This window comes from Psammomys obesus, unplaced genomic scaffold (genome assembly GCF_907164565.1).
Source record: "Psammomys obesus unplaced genomic scaffold, mPsaObe1.curated_primary_1811, whole genome shotgun sequence".
In the NCBI taxonomy this organism is placed as follows: Eukaryota; Metazoa; Chordata; class Mammalia; order Rodentia; family Muridae; genus Psammomys; species Psammomys obesus.
The window spans coordinates 7,982,978-8,002,247 of NW_026596143.1; the positions used below are offsets into that span (position 1 = coordinate 7,982,978).

Sequence of the window (19,270 nt, forward strand, 5' to 3'; positions counted from 1 at the left end):
ATCCAGGTAATTAATATTTCCAAGATTTAGGAAATCCTTCCTTGTCACTTGGAGACAAAGCAAACACAAGAAATCCTTAATCTGTGTGCTTTCTTTATGTAGTGCCCCTACCTGTAGCTCCTTCCTGGGGGAAGTTGTGCTAAGTGGTTTCTCAGACATGTTGGTCATGCTGTGCACCACATGTATACCACATGTATACCACATGTACCCATTGGGCCAAAAATATGTACCTAGAAAGCTATCCATACTTTGGCCATTATGAACTGTGCGCATCTGAAAGACTCTAACTAGCAGTGTTTTCAAAGCAAAGACTCATGACCAAACCTTTGGCAGAGTACAGGGAATCATAAGAAAGAAGGGGAGTTAGTCTGATGGGGAAAGGATAGGAGCTCCACAAGGACCAAATATATCTGGGCACAGGGTCTTTTCTGAGACTGACATTCAATCAAGGACCATGTATGGATATAACCTAGAACCTCCACTCAGATGTAGCCTGTGGTAGCTCAGTAACCAATTGGTTTCCCAAAGTTAGGGGGACAAGGACTATTTCTAACAGGAACTCAATGACTGGCTCTTTGGCCTCCCCACCCCCCAAGGGAGGAGCAGTCCTGTTAGGCCACAGAGGAGAGCTTTGCAGCCAGTCATGAAGATACCTGATAAAACAGGATCAGATGAATGGGGAGGAGGTCCCCCTATCAGCGGACTTGGAAAGGGGCACGGTGGAGATGAGAGAGGGAGGGTGGGATTGGGGGGGAATGAGGGATTGGGACACGACTGGGATACAGAGTTAATAAAATGTAACTGATAAGAAAAAAATAAAATTAAAAAAAAGAAATCTTATTCATGAAGATTAAAGGACCCTTATCTGAGTATGACCTGATGCTAAGAAGAAGTAATTGGTGCTGATAACAAAAAGTTAAAAGCATAAGAGAAGCAGGAATTCATGGCCATGATGAAGTTGGGTTTACCCTGACAGAAAACTAAGAGGACACTGGCTTGGGTAGAACAGAGGAACAGATACAAAGTGTGTACTGAAAGGACTTAACAGCAGCTGAGCTGATGGAGTTATGCTGTGTCTTTTTTTTCTTCCTGTGTAGTCATTTTACAACTTCTTGAGATACGGTTCTCTTGAGACTGATTTTGTTCATTGAAGGCCCAGCTTCCACCTATCTCAGATTAATAATTAAGATTTCTAGCTTCCTAACTGTCACATATTCTCAGGTTTTGATAGCTTATGAATGCACTTCTTTTTGTCATTACAAACAAGAGAAGCGAAACACAATGTAGTGTCCTTTGTTGGGAGGACCTCAGTAGAAAACAGGTTAAATTCTCAAAGTGCTTTCACAAACTTGTAGCTGTCTCTAGCCACCACCAATGTCCCCACCTCTGGGAAAGCCAGGCCTCTTCTGCTGCCACTTCTGCCTAACAGTTTATGCTACTAGTTGGGAGGGGAATGATAGACAATGCTAGTTATAAAATATTTTATGAATGACAGCCATCTCCCAGCAGAATTATAGAGCACAAAGTATCTCATGGCCCTGAAGTTATTTTATGACCATGCTATCAGCTTCTAAAAGTCTCTGTGTGCCAGAATTCTTTACTTCCACCAAAGATCACAGGGTGTCATTAGGTACAGGCAGTAGATTGTTGTTGTCTGAGGGAGAAAATCACATGTAGAGTACCATGTTGGCTCGTCTATGGCAGAATTGGCCTTCTGCTGTTGCTACAGGGTTTATCAGCAGGAGTTAGTTACAGCTGGAATCGCTGAAATACTCAGGGATTTTAGGAAAAAGGGATAGAAATGCCTCATCTATGTTGCTGGCATATAAGAATCTTCATGTGGAAGTCTGTCTTACCAGCAGTGGTTACTCAAAGACCCCTCACAACGGCAATCAGACCCGACACAATGAGCTGAATATTTTGAATAGCTGGTATCAATATGAGTAATCAGAATGTAAAGCAAAGCAGGAGTTTAGCCAAGCTGTCAACTGGCAGAATGTTCTTCCTATGTTTCTCTGGGGAACTGGAGTCAGTAACTGACTTCTCAGGCCATTACTGTTTAGGGCCCAGGACGGAGGCAGACCAAATAGAGGCACTGGGCCCTGACTTCCATTATCTGCTGGGCATCTGCTATGCTTTTGAATCAGCCCTTTTATTACAACAAATGACCTGCCTTTGGCTGAGTTACAAATTCCTTTTATGTATGACAAATGTGGTTTGTTGTTCCTTCTGAAGAAACAGTGGGAAAGATTCATACCCGATTTGAAACCAGTGTAGTTGGACAATTAATGGGACATTGTGTCATCCTCCTGCATCTTAACAAATGGCTTTGACTATGACTATTAACAAATGTCTATGATTTTTCACTGGCTGATTTGGTTTGAATGAGTAAATTATTTTTATTTCATTGCATTAACTGCCAGAACATTGAATGAGCCGGTAACTCCCTAGTGTTGCTGAGCTGCAGAGAACTCTTATGCGGAATTGAATTTTTATTGATTTTTGTGTGCTACAATGACTTTTCTAACATAGTAGCATGGAAGGAAAATGAGGGAAAAAACAAACAAACAGGGCATGGGGTGAGGAAGCAGAGGCTGATGTGTCCTATGGCCCAGCCAAAGATATGCCACTTAGGAGCAGGTACTGCCGACTCTGGAAGACTTGTTGCTGATTATATGATTTATAACCAAGCCATGTTCCTGGCTTCCTCACTTTGCGTTTCTTCTCTCTCCCTCTAACTTTGTTTTCAGTCATCTTGAGCCTTATTTACATTCTACTGTAGAAGTGTACAGGCTAACAAGAGTGACAAATAACGATGCAGAAATAGGAAATATAGTGAATTGGTTTATACTGATGATGTCACACATGGGAGTTAGACACACACACACACACACACACACACACACACACACACAGTGTATGTGAAGAAGACAGAGAATAAGTACATAGTTTTTAATAAAGGCATGATAGCTGAAGCCCAGTTGTCTCTGGGGATCAAGAAGCAGAGAGTGACTTGAACTATAACTCTTTTTTAAATTAAATTTATATTTTTTCTATTAGTTACATTTATTTACTTTGTATCCCAGCTGTAGGCCCCTCCCTTATTCCCTCCCAATCCCATCCTTCCTCCTTCCTCTCCTCCCTGCCCCTATCTAAGTCCACTGATAGAGGAGGTCCTCCTCCCCTTCCATCTGATCCTAGCTTATCAGGTCTCACTAGAACTGGCTGCAATGTCCTCCTCTGTGGCCTAGCAAGGCTGCTCCTCCCTCGAGGGGGGGGGGGGAAGAGGTTAAAGAGCCAGCCATTGAATTCATGTCAGAAATAGTCCCTGTTCCTTTTACTAGGGAACACACTTGGATACTGAGCTGCCATGGGCTACATCTAAGCAGGATGTAGATTATATCCATACATAGTTCTTGGTTGGAGAATCAGTCTCAGAAAAGTCCCCTGTGCCCAGATATATTTGGATCTTGTGGAGCTCCTGTCCTCTCCAGGTCATACTAACTTCCCCTTCTTTCATATGATTCCCTGCACTCTGCCTAAGGTTTGGTTATGAGTCTCAGTATCTTCTTTGATACACTGCTAAGAAGAGTCTTTCAGAGGCCCTCGGTGGTAGGCTCCTGCCCTGTTACTTATTTTCTCCTACTTCCAATATCCATCACATATGTCTTTCTAAGTGAAGATTGATTATCTTACCCAGGGTCCTCTTTCTTGTTTATCTTCTTTAAGTATACAGATTTTAGTATGTTTATCCTATCTTATAGATCTAGTATCCACTTATAAGTGAGTATATGCCATGTGTGTCTTTCTGTTTCTGATATATCTCACTCAGGATGATCTTTTCTAGATCCCACTATTTGCATGCAAATTTCATGATTTCCTTGTTTTTAATTGCTGAGTAGTATTCCATTGCATAAAAGTACCACAATTTTTGTATCCATTCCTCCGTTGAGGGATATCTGGGTTGTTTCCAGGTTCTGAGTATTATAAATAAAGCTGCGACAAACATGGTTGAGCAAATGTCCTTGTTGTGTACTTGAGCATCTTTTGGATATATATGCCTAGGAGTGGTATAGCTGGATCTTGAGGAAGCACTATTACTAATTGTCTGAAAGCACCCTATTGATTTCCAAATGGCTGTACAAGTTTACATCCCCTCCAGCACTGGAGGAGGGTTCCCCTTTCTCCACAACCTCTCCAGCATGTGTTGTCACTTGAGTTTTTGATCTTAGCCATTCTGATGGGTGTAAGGTGAAAGAAATCCCAGGGTGGTTTTGATTTTCATCTCCCTGATGATTAAGGACATTGGACATTTCTTTTAGTGTTTCTGGCCCAACTGGAAATGCAGAAAAATGAAAATAGATCCATATTTGTCAGCCTGCACAAAACTAAAGTCCAAGTAGATCAAAGACCTCAACATAAAACCAGACACACTAAATCAGTTCAATGAAAAAGTGGGGAAGAGCCTAGAACTCATTGGCACAGGAGACAACTTCTGAACAGAACACCAACAGCATGGGTTCTAAGAGCAATAATCAATAAAGGGGACCTCATGAAACTGGAAAGCTTCTGTAAAGCAAAAGACACTGTCGTCAGAACAAAAGAATCTTCACCAACCCTACATCTGACAGAGGGCTGATATCCAGAATATATAAAGAAATAAAGAAGTTAAAAAACAACAAATCAAGCAATCCAATTAAAAAATAGGGCACAGAGGTAAACAGAAAATTCTTTGTAGAGGAATATAGAATGGCAGAGCTATAACTCTTAAGCCCCACCTTTGGGTCCTGGGCCCCAGAGCTCCTACATCCTTTCCAGACAGTACTACCAGCAAGAGACCAGGAGTCCAGAGACATGAACCTGAGGGAGGGGATGCCCTGAATTCAAAACAAAACATAGAGATGTGACAAAAATCCAAACACATGAAAAGTTTGCCACCTGTCCCACAACTAAAATAAAATTGGAAGAGTGCTTGAATTCACTGTTCACTGAGTTTCGAAGGCTATGTAATGTTAGCTTCTTTCTTTGACAGATGTGGTGAGAGTGAAACTAGATACAATAACATGAAATATAATGCTCTTCTGCCCAGACTACTGTCTCTGCATACAGTACAGACCAGGTGCAGGAACTCTAAAAGCAATCGTTTTTGTAGGTGGATTTTTTTTTTTCCTTATGTCCCTAAGCTCCTGAAATAATGACCATGAGGCTCATTTTATATTATATAAATACCTAGCCCATATAGCTTAGCTCTTCTCTGACTAGATCATAACTAAAATAACCCATTATACTAATCTCCATTTTGCCACACGTAGCTTGGTTACCTGAGTTCAGACACCATGCATTCATCTTCCTCACATCTTGCCAGCTGACACTTGTGTGCCTAGTTCTATCCCAGAATTCTTTCTTCCTCCTGAATTTTCCACCTCCTATTTCCTTCCTAAGCTGTAGGCCATAAGATTTATTATTGACAGGTCCTGCATCTATACAATACACAAGACATTCCTTCTACAAGCAGGATATTGTTTCTTGTGTTTGATGTTTGTGAATGTGAATGTTTCTATTCATCCCTGAAGTTTTGCCAAATGCATACACACATGAATGTAAACAAAGCATCCATAATCATTGAGAGGTAAAGATTTGAATTGTTGAATAATTTCATTTTAGGATTTTTCCTATAGCAGAGAGAATAGTATCAAACAATTTGGCATTTATAGATGAGAGAGTATTATGTTCTTCAGCCATATCTAAAATATTTAATATTATGTATCATATATGCATTTCAGTTTACTTTCTTTGTATTAACAATAAGATCGATATCTTATATACAACTGTGATAATATCAAAGGGAAGATAGCATTCATACTCTACCCTGTCAATAAATACTGATAGAAAAATGTCAGGAGAGTATCCTTCTATGATTCAAGAAAAGTAGAAAAGGAAGTATGCTTAGAGATTAGAAATAAAGACATGAGAAGATAATGCTAAAAAGGAGGTGATAGTAAGTTAAGTGACTGTATGTTTGTGTACATGTATGTATGCGTGGGCACAAGAATGCATGTGTAGAGTAGTCAGAGAATAACCACAGATAATGTCCCCTCTGTGGCCTTGCAACTTCTGTTTAAGACGGGCACTCTAATTAACCTGGAACTTTGACAACCAGCATAGGCCAGTTTGCGGTCTCTCCCTATGTCTCACCGTCACTGGGATTATATGGCCATGTCACTATGCCTGACATTTCATGTGTGTTCTCTAGGTCAGAACCCAGGTCCTCTTCCTTTGAAGACTAAGCACGTGATGACTGAGACATCTCCCCAACCCTGGAGAAACAAGCTTTAAATTAGCAGAAACCAGAAACTGTAAATTTGGTCCAGGGTTTATTATTTAAGATGGTGAGATTCCCTGCCGCAGCTTGAATAATTCTCCACAAAACCTTGCTCCAGGTTCTCAGCTCAGTTTTACTGTATGACATGGAAGGGGGCTTCCTTTTCTTTTCTGTCTCTTTGCTCATCATTCTTTGCTCATCTTTCCTGGGAGATGAGCCAGGATGTCACCTTCAGTACAGAACCTTCACTGTCTGACAGGGCCCAGCCCGTGCTCAGCAGTGTGTGGAAAACTGCTGTGGTCCATTTTCTGAGCACTACCGTCACACAAAGGGAAGGGCTACCCAGAAAGAGTTTCAAATTTTCACTTCTGTTTTTGTCATGTGGGAGTAGGTATATTCTGTAATAAGTACACAATATATATATGATTGAGATTTCTCATACTATACTGTCTTATTTAGCATTTCATTGTATTGAACTTAAATCTTAAACACCACAACCTTCTAGTCTTTTATTTCTGCCCTGCTGTTCAGAGAGGGTTTCAGACACTACAGCCTACACATATTTTTCTACATAGTTCTTTAATCATTTTCTTAGCTGTACTTATAGAATTATAGAGTTGTATGAGTGAAACTTCAAAATTACAGGGCTGATGAAATATCCACAGAACATGTAGTTCTCTTAAATATAGAAATCAATACTTGTGAGTATAGTCACAGATCTATAACCATCATCCATGGCAATTTTAGGGTATTTTTATATTAACTGAAAGGCCATTATTCATCTTCTTCTCTCACTCAACTTCATCCCCAGCTGACTACCAACCTATTTTCTTACTGTTTGGCATTACCACCTATTACAGATGTTTTTTATAATTGGAATCATACAATGTGTAGCCTTTGGTGAATGGCTATGTTCAATTAATATAAATTATGCCTTTAAATTTTACCCTTGTTGTAGCAGGCATCAGTATTTTATTTTTAATGCCAAATAATATTCCATGATAGATCACATATTATGTATCTTTTTATTAGCTAATTCCCATGTAATTGGATCTTCTAAACAATTTGATCCATTTATAACTTGTTCTCATATAAACCTGATGTTTTCTTACAGCAATATTCAAGACTGTTACAGCCTGATTTCATTTCCAACCCTGGAAATTGCCATTGAAAACATAAAAAAATAAATAAATAAAACTGATTCACTTAAAGGATGAAAGAGATGTGTTGATACTTGCCAAGTTTGTCTTTCTATAATAGATATTGATACATTACTAATATTCAGTCACTGTATCTATTCCATTGTAAATGGCTTCCAACTCCTTTGTCATTTCATCTCAGGATATCTGTAATTTTCATTGTGTTCCATGTGAGATTTTTAACATACTAAAGCCATTGGCTGCACTGTATTTTGTTTACAATGCTTTAAGGAAATTTATTTTATTTTTAACTAAATAATACTTGTCAATCATTTTCTTAAAGGGTTGTCCTTCAAGTTAAAAGAAATCCTCCTTTCTTAAGGTTCATTAGATATTTTATTACTGATGCAGTTTCATGTTTAAATGTTTTTATTGCTACAGCATTTATTTTAGTATAAAACAAGACATAGTTCTTCATTTTTTTCTTCAGAAGGGCAATGACTCATTTTAATACCTGTTCCCAATTAATTTATCATGTACTAAATTATACTTTTTATTTGAATGTCTCTGAAAAAAACGCTCCAGTTTATAATTAATCTGTATCTGATTTATGATAAAATCATTCCATATTAATCAGTATAACTTAATCATAGGATATAGTAATATATAAGACCTTAACCCTGTTATATAGCCATTGTACTTGGGAAGATTTTTATGAATTAATGTTTAATCTTTATAAAATGCTATAAATATTTAGGTGGGGTTGGTTGCACATGCTTCTAGTCTTAGAATTTGGGAGGCATAGGCAGCCAGGTCTCTGTGAGTTCAAGGTCATCCTGGTCCACACGGAGAGTTAGAGGCCAACCAAGGCAGCATAGTGAGACCCCATCTTTAAAAAAGAACAGTTATTCCACGTGTTCCACCTGGTTTGTAAACTAGGACAGATAGAGTTGATTCTTCAAAGTCTACTTTTCAGAACTGTCTTTTTGCTGTAGCAGGGAAGGCTACAGTGCATGCTCTTCCCTTCCAAAGAGCATGTGATCACAAAACCAGTCACCCATCTACAGAACAATACTTACCATCATAAGTGGCAATGCATGTATACAATCAACACTGCGACATTAAAAAACCAAAACTAAAAAAAAAAAAAAAAAAAAAACCAGTTATATGTAGTAAGAATTATATTCTTATTTACAGGTGCAGAGACTAAGGCAGAGAGAGTTTAGGATCCTTATTGAGTGAAGGACCTCATAGTGTCATGTTCAGATTCAAACAAAATTGCTTGATCTCCAATGTTAATGAATCCATAATGTCTTATCTTAGCTTCTAGGCTGCAGATTCTTTTTAATGCCACTACAGCAAAAATTCTCAAAAATGAACCTTGTTTTTGGTCCTATCAGAGAAAGACTTGTTTTTATTTTTATTTGTTGTTGTTTCCTTTCTGTTCTTTTTTATTATCCTCTAACATAATACATTCCAACTGCATCCTCCCTTCCCTTCTCTCCTCCCAGTTCCACCCCACCTTCCCTCTCTTCTAGATTCATTGCTACTACATTTCCCTTCAGAAAAGAGAAGGCCTCCCAGTGATATCAGTTTAACTTAGCATAGAAAGATGTAATAAGACTAGGCACAAACCCTCATTTCAAGGCTGGAAGAGGCAACCCAGTGGGTAGAAAAAGCTTCCATGAGCAGGCAAAACAGTCAGAGATATGGGTCGCACAAAAACCCCAGTCAAAGGAATCACGCATGTCTACAGAAGACCTAGGGACAGGTCCAGGCAGGCTCCATGATTGCCACTTCAGTCTCTGTGAGCCCCTATGAGCCCTGCTTAGTTGATTCTGTGGGCCTTGTTCTTCTAGTATCCTTGCCCGTCTGGATACTATAATCCATCCACCCCCTCTTCTGTGGAGTTCCTTGAAATCTGTATAATGCTGGGCTGTGACTCTGTATGTACTCCCATCAGCTGCTGGAGGAAGCTTCTCGAATGACCATCAGGTTAGGCACCTAATTATGAGCATAGAAAAATACCAGTGGCCAGCCGATGACTGCTCTAACCTGATGCCCAGGAAAGGAAGCCCATGCCTAAAACTGCCTAGATGGTCAGGATCCGGAAGCTGGATGGCCTGAAGACCTAGGATAGAGCAGAACAGGAGGAAGATGGTTAATTTCCATTCTACAGTTTCCTTATTTTGTGCAGCAATTCGTTTTGTGTGTCTGCAGGTAGATTACCTATTATTATAACTTGCGTAGGTCCCTGTGTGTATATCTCTTCTAGATTTAGGAAGGCTGCTGTTGTTTAGATTGCCTATTCAGAAGCTAATGGGTTTTCGTGGCCTGGGATGAAAGTCATAGCTAGAACAGGAAGCATTTGCCACTGTATTAAAGAGCTTATTTCTGTAATTTTGAGTATGTTCAGGAGCTAGATGGAATTTGTGTGTGGACCCTTTTTTTTAGATTCACAGAAGCAACCTGCTTAGGGGACTTATCAAGCACCAGGCTTAAGACTGAATCAGGACCCTGAGGTCAAGGGGTTTCTCATTTGAAGTGATAGCTGGGGCTTGATCGGGTACCTGCTATTACTGAGGGAGTCAGCCATTTTCACCTTCCCTGCCCTCCATGCTCCTCTGTCTTCAGTCTTTCTTTATGAAACTTGGAGAGTGGTAATGCATTTCCTGTCGGACTCCTCTAGTGATTCCATGTGTCAGAGGGATGGGGAAGCAGCAAGCTTGGACCTTGCTCGAGTCTGATTTTTTTCTTATGAAATTTACTAGAGATCCCTCCAAATCCTATGTTTGTAGTAAATAACAAAGATCCTAGAGTCAGTATTCCATCAGAGGAAAAGTGACCTCATCTAGGCTCCCTTTCAGCCTACTGATAGAGTATAAGGTAAGGGGAACCATTTACTATCATTTTCATTTGTACTGGACAAAGGAAAGAAGCAGAAGCAGAAGAATGTGTTGACGTTCCTACCGCTATAATTTTGCATTTCACTTGGTTAAGAAGGCAGTGTATTTAGTGGTAGCAAAACACAGATGATCATTTGCCAGCACTGGATGAGACTCCTCTTGGCAGAGAGGCCTCCCTCTAGGTAGGAAGCCATGGGGAAGACAGCACCATTACCATGCCATCTGGGTCACAGCTCTTTCAGGTACTACTCTGGCATCTTGGCTATTTGATTCACTTGGGTTCCAGTAGATGAGTTGGGATACAGTTCTGAGTAATGAGGCCCTTCTGGGAAGAGAGCTTTGGCTCAGAACTCCATTCAGTGACTGGAGAACATGACCTGTGGCAGGATTGTGCACACAGACTCTTTGATCTTTTTTTTTTTGGTGGTTTTGTGAGTCCATCACATGGAGTCAGGAACTCTGAACCACTGGTGCAGTTTAAACACCTTAGGTCGAAGGAAGGTACCGATACCATTCCACTCAGGGGACCGCAGAGAATTAGAAGGTGGATCCCTTCCATTTCAGAGACAAACAAAGCCCGCCGAACATACAGATGCTGGTTGTCTCTGGAAGGGAAAACATTCAGAGAACAGAGAATATGTGCATGGCTGAGCTAGTTATTCATCGGGTGTTTTTGACTTCCTAAAAGCAACTTTAATGTATTTATACAATTTATAAAGATGTAACTGATTCTGGAGCCCTGCTCTTTACAGAGGACATATTTCATGTTATTGTAAGCACTGAAGAAAATTAAATCAATAAATCCACAGCCTGTAATTTGAGATTCTCAATTTGAAGAAAAATACATTGTCAGGGAGGGAGGAGAAAATCCTTTTCACGGAGGAAGAATTGTAAACAACCTGTCTTGGCTCGACTGACTGTCCCGTGAATCCAGGTGACAGCAAGAATTACCTTATTCAGTAAGAACATCAAAGGGTTGTCCTGACACCTCCCCAAGAGCCAAGGCCAGCTGCCTGCCCTTTAAAATGGTAGAGTAGAAAGCTATGCAAATGAGGCTGGCGCTCTCCCTGCAGAACTGTCCTCTTCTCTGAGAAGTCTGTGCTGGTTGGCAGTCAGGCTGAGTGTCAGGAAGCAGAATGAATTTCCCCTCTCACTGGCACTGATGCGTTCCATGACCACTGGCAAGCCAATTAACCTCCACAAGTGTCACCTCTCCATGTGTAAAAGGTTAATAGTGCAGCTTGTTTGCAAAGTGCCCGGAGCCCTGTGTGAAGGGCACTATCCACACACCCAGCATGGCTGCTTGACTAGAGGGCCTTGCATTTTTTAATTATATATCTGGTTGGATGGGTTATGGATTTTGTTGTGACTGGCTATGGCCCTTTCTCCCTGGTTACAAATACAAAGACTAATAGGTGATCTCACTCTATTACTGTCTTCTCCAGCTCCCCAGAGGGTTAAGGGAATGACAGAGGTTACAGATTAATAATGGATTCTTCAGTGAAGAAAAAAAATTCATGTGCATCTCAACTTCATAATGGCTGTGGATGGTAATTTATTGGGCCAAGTGTTTCATCAGATGCTAAGCAGATAATGCTGGCAAACACTCATGAAATTATGAGCTTTTTTCTTTTTCTTGTCTCCTAGTAGTTTTTCTTCCTTTGTATGAATATAAAGTGGTAGGAACCATTTTGTTAAGGTATATTTCAGGTGCATTTATGAGTATTGGAAAAGTGATACTCTGAAGTGTCAGAAAGTGACATATTTGTGTGTATCTAACTTTTGACATGAAGCTTGCTGTTTTATTGAATCAGGGCCACCTGTGAGTAATGCCAGTCCTAGCTCAAAGTGGCATACACATATCCTGTGCTTCTTTGCAGATTTACGGAAAAACTTTGAACAAGATCCACAAGGCAGGGAGGTTCCAATCGAGGGCATGATTGTGTTGCACTGCCGCCCACCAGAGGGAGTGCCTGCAGCAGAGGTAAGAAAGACCGGCTACGTGGAGCCAGGCCTGTCAGCGAAGGACAGAAGCGGCTAAAAAGGGAGAAAGAACCTGGGCCCAGCATTATTGCTGCCTGGTCTTCCTAGCATGACAAGATGAATAAATCATGAAGGCAAAATCTGGGGGACTATCCCTGCCTCTTGTCTACATTCTGATTGACACACAATCCTTGCTAGGAAGTCTGGATAGACTATGACCTAGATTCTGAGGATGGACCTTGCTGTCCCCATGGGTGTCATCTGCCCTGTGTACTGTTGAGTTTGCCTGCTTTATACACTGGCTGAGGGTCACATCGAGCCTTTAACAGGCAACACTGCATGGATATATGCCTGCACAGGGAAGCAGTTGGCCCCTGTTCATTCCTACTTGCTTATGGACCACACATCTTCTGAGCAATTGGTACCTTATAGACTCAGAGCTGGCATTAGGATTATGGATCCACTGTCACTGTGTGACATCAATGATCCAGAGTGACCATGGATTTGGATTTCAGACCTGTTTCCTAGAACCCCCAGCATACACTGTGAAACCTAAGTGTAGCCAGCAGTACCCTGTGGTACACAGAAGGTTTTCTGAATCCTTTGGCCACTCATTATTCATGTTCTGATTGACTCCTAATATAATTACAGGAAACAAACCTAACAAGAGAAAGCATGCAGGTTGTAGTTTATAGGACTATAAAAAATAAATGTATACCACTATCTTATGTCCAGCAGTAACTGTTCCAACCACAGCTTTTATCTGCGAAGCTGGGAAACTGTAGCTCCTTCACTGAGAAGTAGAAAGACTCTAGAGTAGAAAAACAGAAACAAATGAAAAGGAAATCAGAAACATTTGTCATCTGTCTTTGCTAAAATATCTCTATGATTTATAGTGGGAAAGAACAAAGGAAGAGAGGAGAATGAAACACACTTGCATACTTAGGCAGAAATCATGCTGGATGAATGCTACTCAGGCTTACATGGCTCACAGAAATGAAGTAAACGGACTTGAAAATTGAAGTGAGCATATCATGCATGATATAAAATAATTAGAAATGAAAATGCTTATTTTTAAGTTTTTACTTAATGTAGAACAAAAAACTATTAATCTTGTGCCACTTGCTTATTTCCTAGAAAGCGTGTGTCCCGTCTCCTAGGCAGAGCACTCCATTCACTGTGTCATCGCGCTTAGGTCCTCCTGTGTTCCCAGGGACCAGCCTGCCACATCATTATTCTCTGCAGCCCCTTTACCCACCTTTGGGAATCCTGCTTTACAAAGCGTCCAGCAGAGACACAGGCAGCCTCTGCATACCCTCCCCACAGAAGGTGGGGCCCGGGTGGCGAGAAGGCCAGTGTCTGCTGTTAGCAACCTGCCTGTAGGATGTAGTGCAGGAGGCAGTGTATTCGGATGTCTAGGAGTCGATTTTTACAGCTAGGGAAAGCTTAATTATTTCCCCAGTACAGCCTTGGCCTTTGAGAGGCTGGAAAACCAATGTTCAGATCAATGACTTAGCAGAGGCCTCACAGCTATACTCGGTCTCTCTTCCAAATCTTCTAGGGGACTTTGAAGTCCTTGTGGGAAATGTGTGCTGTCTGTGCCTCCGAAGCTCTAGCACAATGGGTTTGCTGTTATCACTTCCACTGTTCTGTGCCTCCTGCGCTGCAGCCACACCTTCTTCCTCACGCTTTCCTGGGTCTATCAGCCACACTTCAGCTCCAGGTCCTTTGTGCATGCGGGTTTCAGCAGTGGTAGTCTCGGTCATTCTTCCTTCAGGCCTTACTCTAATAATCTCCTACTTGAAGAGGCTTGCTGTCGACACTTTGGAAAACATCACCCCCACCCTACACACTCAAACTTCTTAGCCCTCCTTGTTAGCCCCTACTTTCTGTCTCTTTATCTTGTCACTCATGCTGTATTGGCCTTGCTTGTTTGCTGTTGTCCTACCGGAAATTAATTTGTATAAGGAGAGGTTTTGTGTATGTTATTTGTCCCTGTATCACCAGAAAATGAAATAGTACTCTCGTGGCTGTTATCAAAAGGAAGGACGCTAAAAATGGTGGTAAAGATATGGTGAAAATGAATTCCTCCTAAACAGATGTTAGAGAGGGACAGTGTGGCCAGTAGGGAAAACACTAAAGATGTTTCTCTAAAACAAAATGTAGGATTACTCTGTGACCCAGAATTCCACTACGGGACATATATCCAAAGAAATGAAATAAGGACACCTACAAGGCACCTGCATCTTTTTATTTGCTGTACCAGTCATAGTAGCCAAAGTATGGAATCAACCCATGTCTGTGAGCAGATGAATGGACAAGAGCAACATGGCTTATGTAATGCAATGCCAGTATTATTCAGCCATTAGAATGGATGTCATTCCATTCCTAACAACAAATGTGAGCGTCTGTGACATCATGTTGCATGAAATGAACAAGGAATAGGATGGCTAGTTACCATATAATCTTACATTCCTGTAGAGACTGAGAACATTAACTCACTGAACAGAAGTGGCTCCCAAGAGCTGGTGGGAAGGCCAAAGGATGCAGGATTTTATTAGAAAGGAACAGATTCAAGGGCTCAGTTTATAACATGGCTACTGCAGTTAATCACAATGATTGTGTTCTTAAAAATTGACATGATAAACATAAGTTAGTGAACATATTAGCTCCTTTTAGCCATCCCACTACAAATACACATTTAAAAACATTTTGTGTACACACACACACACATACACATTTAATTGGTTTGTCTTACATCAGCTTGACATACAAACTAATCTTATCTGTAAAGAAGGGGCCTCAATAGAGAAAATACCTCCATAAGATCTCTGATCTGGCTGTTGGACATTTTCTTAATTAGTGATGGATGAGGGTGGTCCCTCTCCATGGTGGATGGTACCAATCCTGGGCTGGTGGTCCTGGAGTCTATAAGAACAGAGCCTGAGCAAGCCAGGGGAAGTATGCCCATGGGGAACACCCTCCCATGACTACTGTATCTGCCCTGACTTTCTTCTTTCACTGATGAACTGAGATTGAAGTATAAGCTAAATAAACCCTTCCCCCTGCCAACTTGTGCATTGGTCATGGAGTTTCATTGCAACAATAGAATCCAAACTAAGATGCACACAGACACACACACACACACACACACACACACACACACAAACTTTATTTGTCAAGGAAGAAGTTAATCTATAAAAAGCCAAAATGTCTTCTCACACCAAGGTGCCATCTTGCTGCACATGAGTGAACTTAGCTTCATGCCTCTGTCAATGAGTATCAGAGGGTGTCTGTCAGACTCATGGGGAGAAAGTCTATAGGCATGTGAGTAGATTTGCTTTTTGTTTCCTGTTCTTTTGGGACTAGATACCAGCAAATGACTAGAACATTCCCCATCTATATGTGGAGGGTATGGATAAAATGAGGGGGAAAATAACGGGAACCCATAGGGGGACATTATTGGAGAAGGTAACAGAGCAAAGCAAAGTATGCCAAGCAGGTTGTAGATGTTCGCACATGCGTCCACACACATCCCTGAAGCACCTTCCTACACAATACTGGCTCTGATGCTGTGCAAGCTTGGTGGATTCATGTGCAGTGGGCTGGTTTCGAGGATCAAGCAGCTTCCCTGTATGATCAGAGGCTTAAAACTATTAGATTTGTCTCAGGGTTCCAAGCATGCCCCTCCATATCCCTTACCTAATCTCCTGTCTGTCAAGTGAAATAAGGTGTGTCCATTAGCTCAGTACATTTTCTTCTTTTATTTGCTTCTGATGGGGCTTTTCAGCTGCAACCCCAATGAGCAAAGCAGGGCTGTTCAATGTTAGCAGAAAGTATATTAGGAAAAGTATAAAAGAAGGGAGAATGCAGTTGACTTTATGGTACTTATCTTCTCGTCCATTTTAAAACCTTAGCCATTTGTTTTCTTAACTCATTTCCCAAAATTCCTGCCACAAAGAACCACAACTCAGGAAGCTTAAAATGATAAATATCTTTCCCTTCATAGTTCTGGAGGTAGAAGTTGGAAGTTCGTGTACTAGCAGGTCACTTTCTCTTAGGAATGCTAAGATAAAATCTGTCTGAGGCTTGTCTTCTAATTTCTGCTGCTGGCAATCTCTGATTTCTTTGGCTTGTGAGCACATCACTTTGGTCTCTGCCTCTACCTACAGGTATCTGTATCACTGAGGATCAGAATACTACTCTCTTCACAAAAGCACCGCCCACTGGGTTTTGATCTGCCCCAATCCAGCAAAGCCCTATGTTAGTTTTACGGATCACAAACATTTCTAAAGACTCAACTTCCAAATAAAGAGAGAAATGGAATCACTATTCAGACCAATGCACTTTCTTTTTTTGTTTGTTTGTTTGTTTGTTTGTTTGTTTAAATAATATATAGGTTGTAAAGGTTATTTCAGAGTTAGGCCAGCTAAAACTAGTTGCTGGTCTGTTTTAAGAAGCAGTTGAGACTAGAGGATGACTACAAATAGATTCTGAGGTAAGAGGAGCTAGAACTTTTGTTCCCTTAGTTTTGCATCGAAGGGGAAGTTTCTATGAGGAAGTTTCTATTGCGTGTGGCTATGTGGATTACTGCAAAGTCCAGGCCATTACTGCTAGCATCATCTATATGCAGGGAGGCATCCCACTTGACTTACCATGGGATACCAGTTCAACTACAAAATGCTGAGCACCCACACTCACAGCTCTTTCACTTTGATTAGTAGCACAGAGATAAATTATTTTCTCATATGTCTGTGTTTTTTCTTGGATGGAAGGGAGAATGGGAGAAGAAAGATGAGGACAAGGGGAAAGAAAAGTGACTATGTCTGTGTATCTGCACTGCTCTAGTCTCTCAGGATGGACATCTCTGCCATGGTCTTTTATATGGTCCTCAGATCAGAGTGTGTGCTTGTTGACTACATAATGGAAGAATGGTCCTAGGGCGGTTGACTCTACAGTATAGCAGTAACTGGGTACTGTGTTTGAACACTAAAAATATTGTCATTGTGAAATATTGTCATAGTGTTTGTCTTAGTCAGTGTCCTATTGCTTTGAAGAGACATCACAGCCACAACAACTCTTATGAAAAGAAAAATATTTAACTGGGGCTTGCTTAGTTTCAGAGGTTTAGTCCATTTGTCATCGTGTCAGGGAGCATGGCAGTGTGCTGACAGACTCAGCTAGATAAGTAACTGAGAGTTCCACATCCACAGGTGGAAGATAGAGAGAGACTCTGGGTTTGGAATGGACTTTTTGAAACCTCAAAGCCTACCCCTGCCAGCCACACACTTCCTGCAGCAAGGCCACACCACCTAATCCTTTCAAATACCACCACTCCCTGGTGACCCAGTATTCAAATCTGTGAGCCTATGGGGGCTTTCTTATTCAAACAAACAGCAGGCCACGTGCTAGCCCACGTCACCACTGCATTCCTCCCTGACCCTGCTGCAGCTCTTGTGATGTGCTGCCAGGGATACTTTACATTCCCTTCTATACCAGTCGCCTGGTCACCTCAGTAGACGAGGCAGTCGCCCACTGGGTGCACTTCAGATCATCGCCTTTTGGGCTTGACTATATTTCGAGTGCAGAAAACATGTAATTAATGTAATGACCTTTCTCTCCAAGACAGTCCATGGCAATCAACTAATTTGATGGAAATATGTGGCTCGTATAAAACTATAAAGTCACCTCTTACAGGGCACCTTCTTGTACTAAACATTAAGTTTACATTGCAGAAAAGATTATGAATTATGAGAAGGGCACAGGATTTTCAAAACTGTCATATCATACCTGGGTCAGAACTTTCACATTACTAATCAAGGCTTGACATTAACCAAGAAGCTCAGAGCTGAGCAATCCTTTCCTTTTTTTGCTTATGTTTTTATTTTATTTTATTTTATTTTATTTTATTTTATTTTATTTTTTTTTTTTTTACTTTTCTGCTGTTTGTGTTTTCTGAGGCCATTTTAGTTAGGAGGTTCCCTGAGCCCTTCTCAAGCTTGAGAGCCCTGGGTCAGTGAGAACATAGCTGTGTGTTCTGTTTCTGGCTGTTCTACCCATAACCCTAGATCTGCTGTGCATGCTGTGTGTCTCTGAAAAAAGAACCTGGTAGCCAAACAAAGAGCAGAATACAGGAAGATGGAGGCTTTGCAGTTGAAGGCTACTGGGCCTGGGACACCACGTGGTAGAGACCTTCCTTAGTGCAAGCATATTGGGTGATGCTATCATAGGAAGGAATTGAATGCTCATGGCTGAACAAGCTTTGATGGAGAAAAACAAATGGGTAGAGTGACCACCATACTCACTGCTGTTTTTTTTTTTTTTTCTATTCTGTCTTGCTCTTAATAGAACAAGTTGTCAGAAAGGACTCGGGTTTGCTCTAAGGGGCACACTGTAAATCCTGGTGTTAGTAGATGGCCTATGGCCTATGTCTATGATCAGACAGATCAAAGACTCTCCGCATGAAAAAGCAGTGGCGGACATCGTGGTCCTTGGAGTCGAACGCTCACTCAAGTCTTATGATGACCAACTGCTATGGCGGGTCAGCAGCTACCTTCCACCTCAGTTTCCTCACTGGGAAATGAAAGCAATATTTATTCGTAGGATTTCTGGGAGTCAAAGAAGAAAAAAAATGTAAAATATTTAGTGTACTTTCGAATAGCAAATTAATATCAGGCATTATAGACTTCTATGTTTCTTCTTTTATTTTTGTTCCATTATTGATTTATTTTGTATGTACATGTATTCAGATGGAAATGTGCATATGTGTACATGTGGAGGCAGGATGCCAACCTTGGGGCATTGTTCCTCAGGCACTGTCTACTTTATTTTTTGGCTAGTATCTGTCATTGGCCTGGTACGTGCATGCTTAGGTTGGCTGGCCAGCAAGTGCCATAGCTCTCCATGGAATTACAAGTGTG

General features: G+C 41.0%; 1 protein-coding gene across 4 annotated transcripts in view; it reads left to right on the top strand.

The window, feature by feature from the left end:
* The window catches only part of Unc5d (unc-5 netrin receptor D), a 543,514-nt gene that overhangs the window by 341,444 nt on the left and 182,800 nt on the right, over window positions 1-19,270 (top strand). For all 4 annotated transcript variants that reach the window (XM_055593498.1, XM_055593499.1, XM_055593500.1 and 1 more), the window contains exon 4: window positions 12,248-12,351. In XM_055593498.1, coding sequence (XP_055449473.1) covers window positions 12,248-12,351 — 104 coding nt within the window. The remainder of the gene's footprint in view (window positions 1-12,247; window positions 12,352-19,270) is intronic.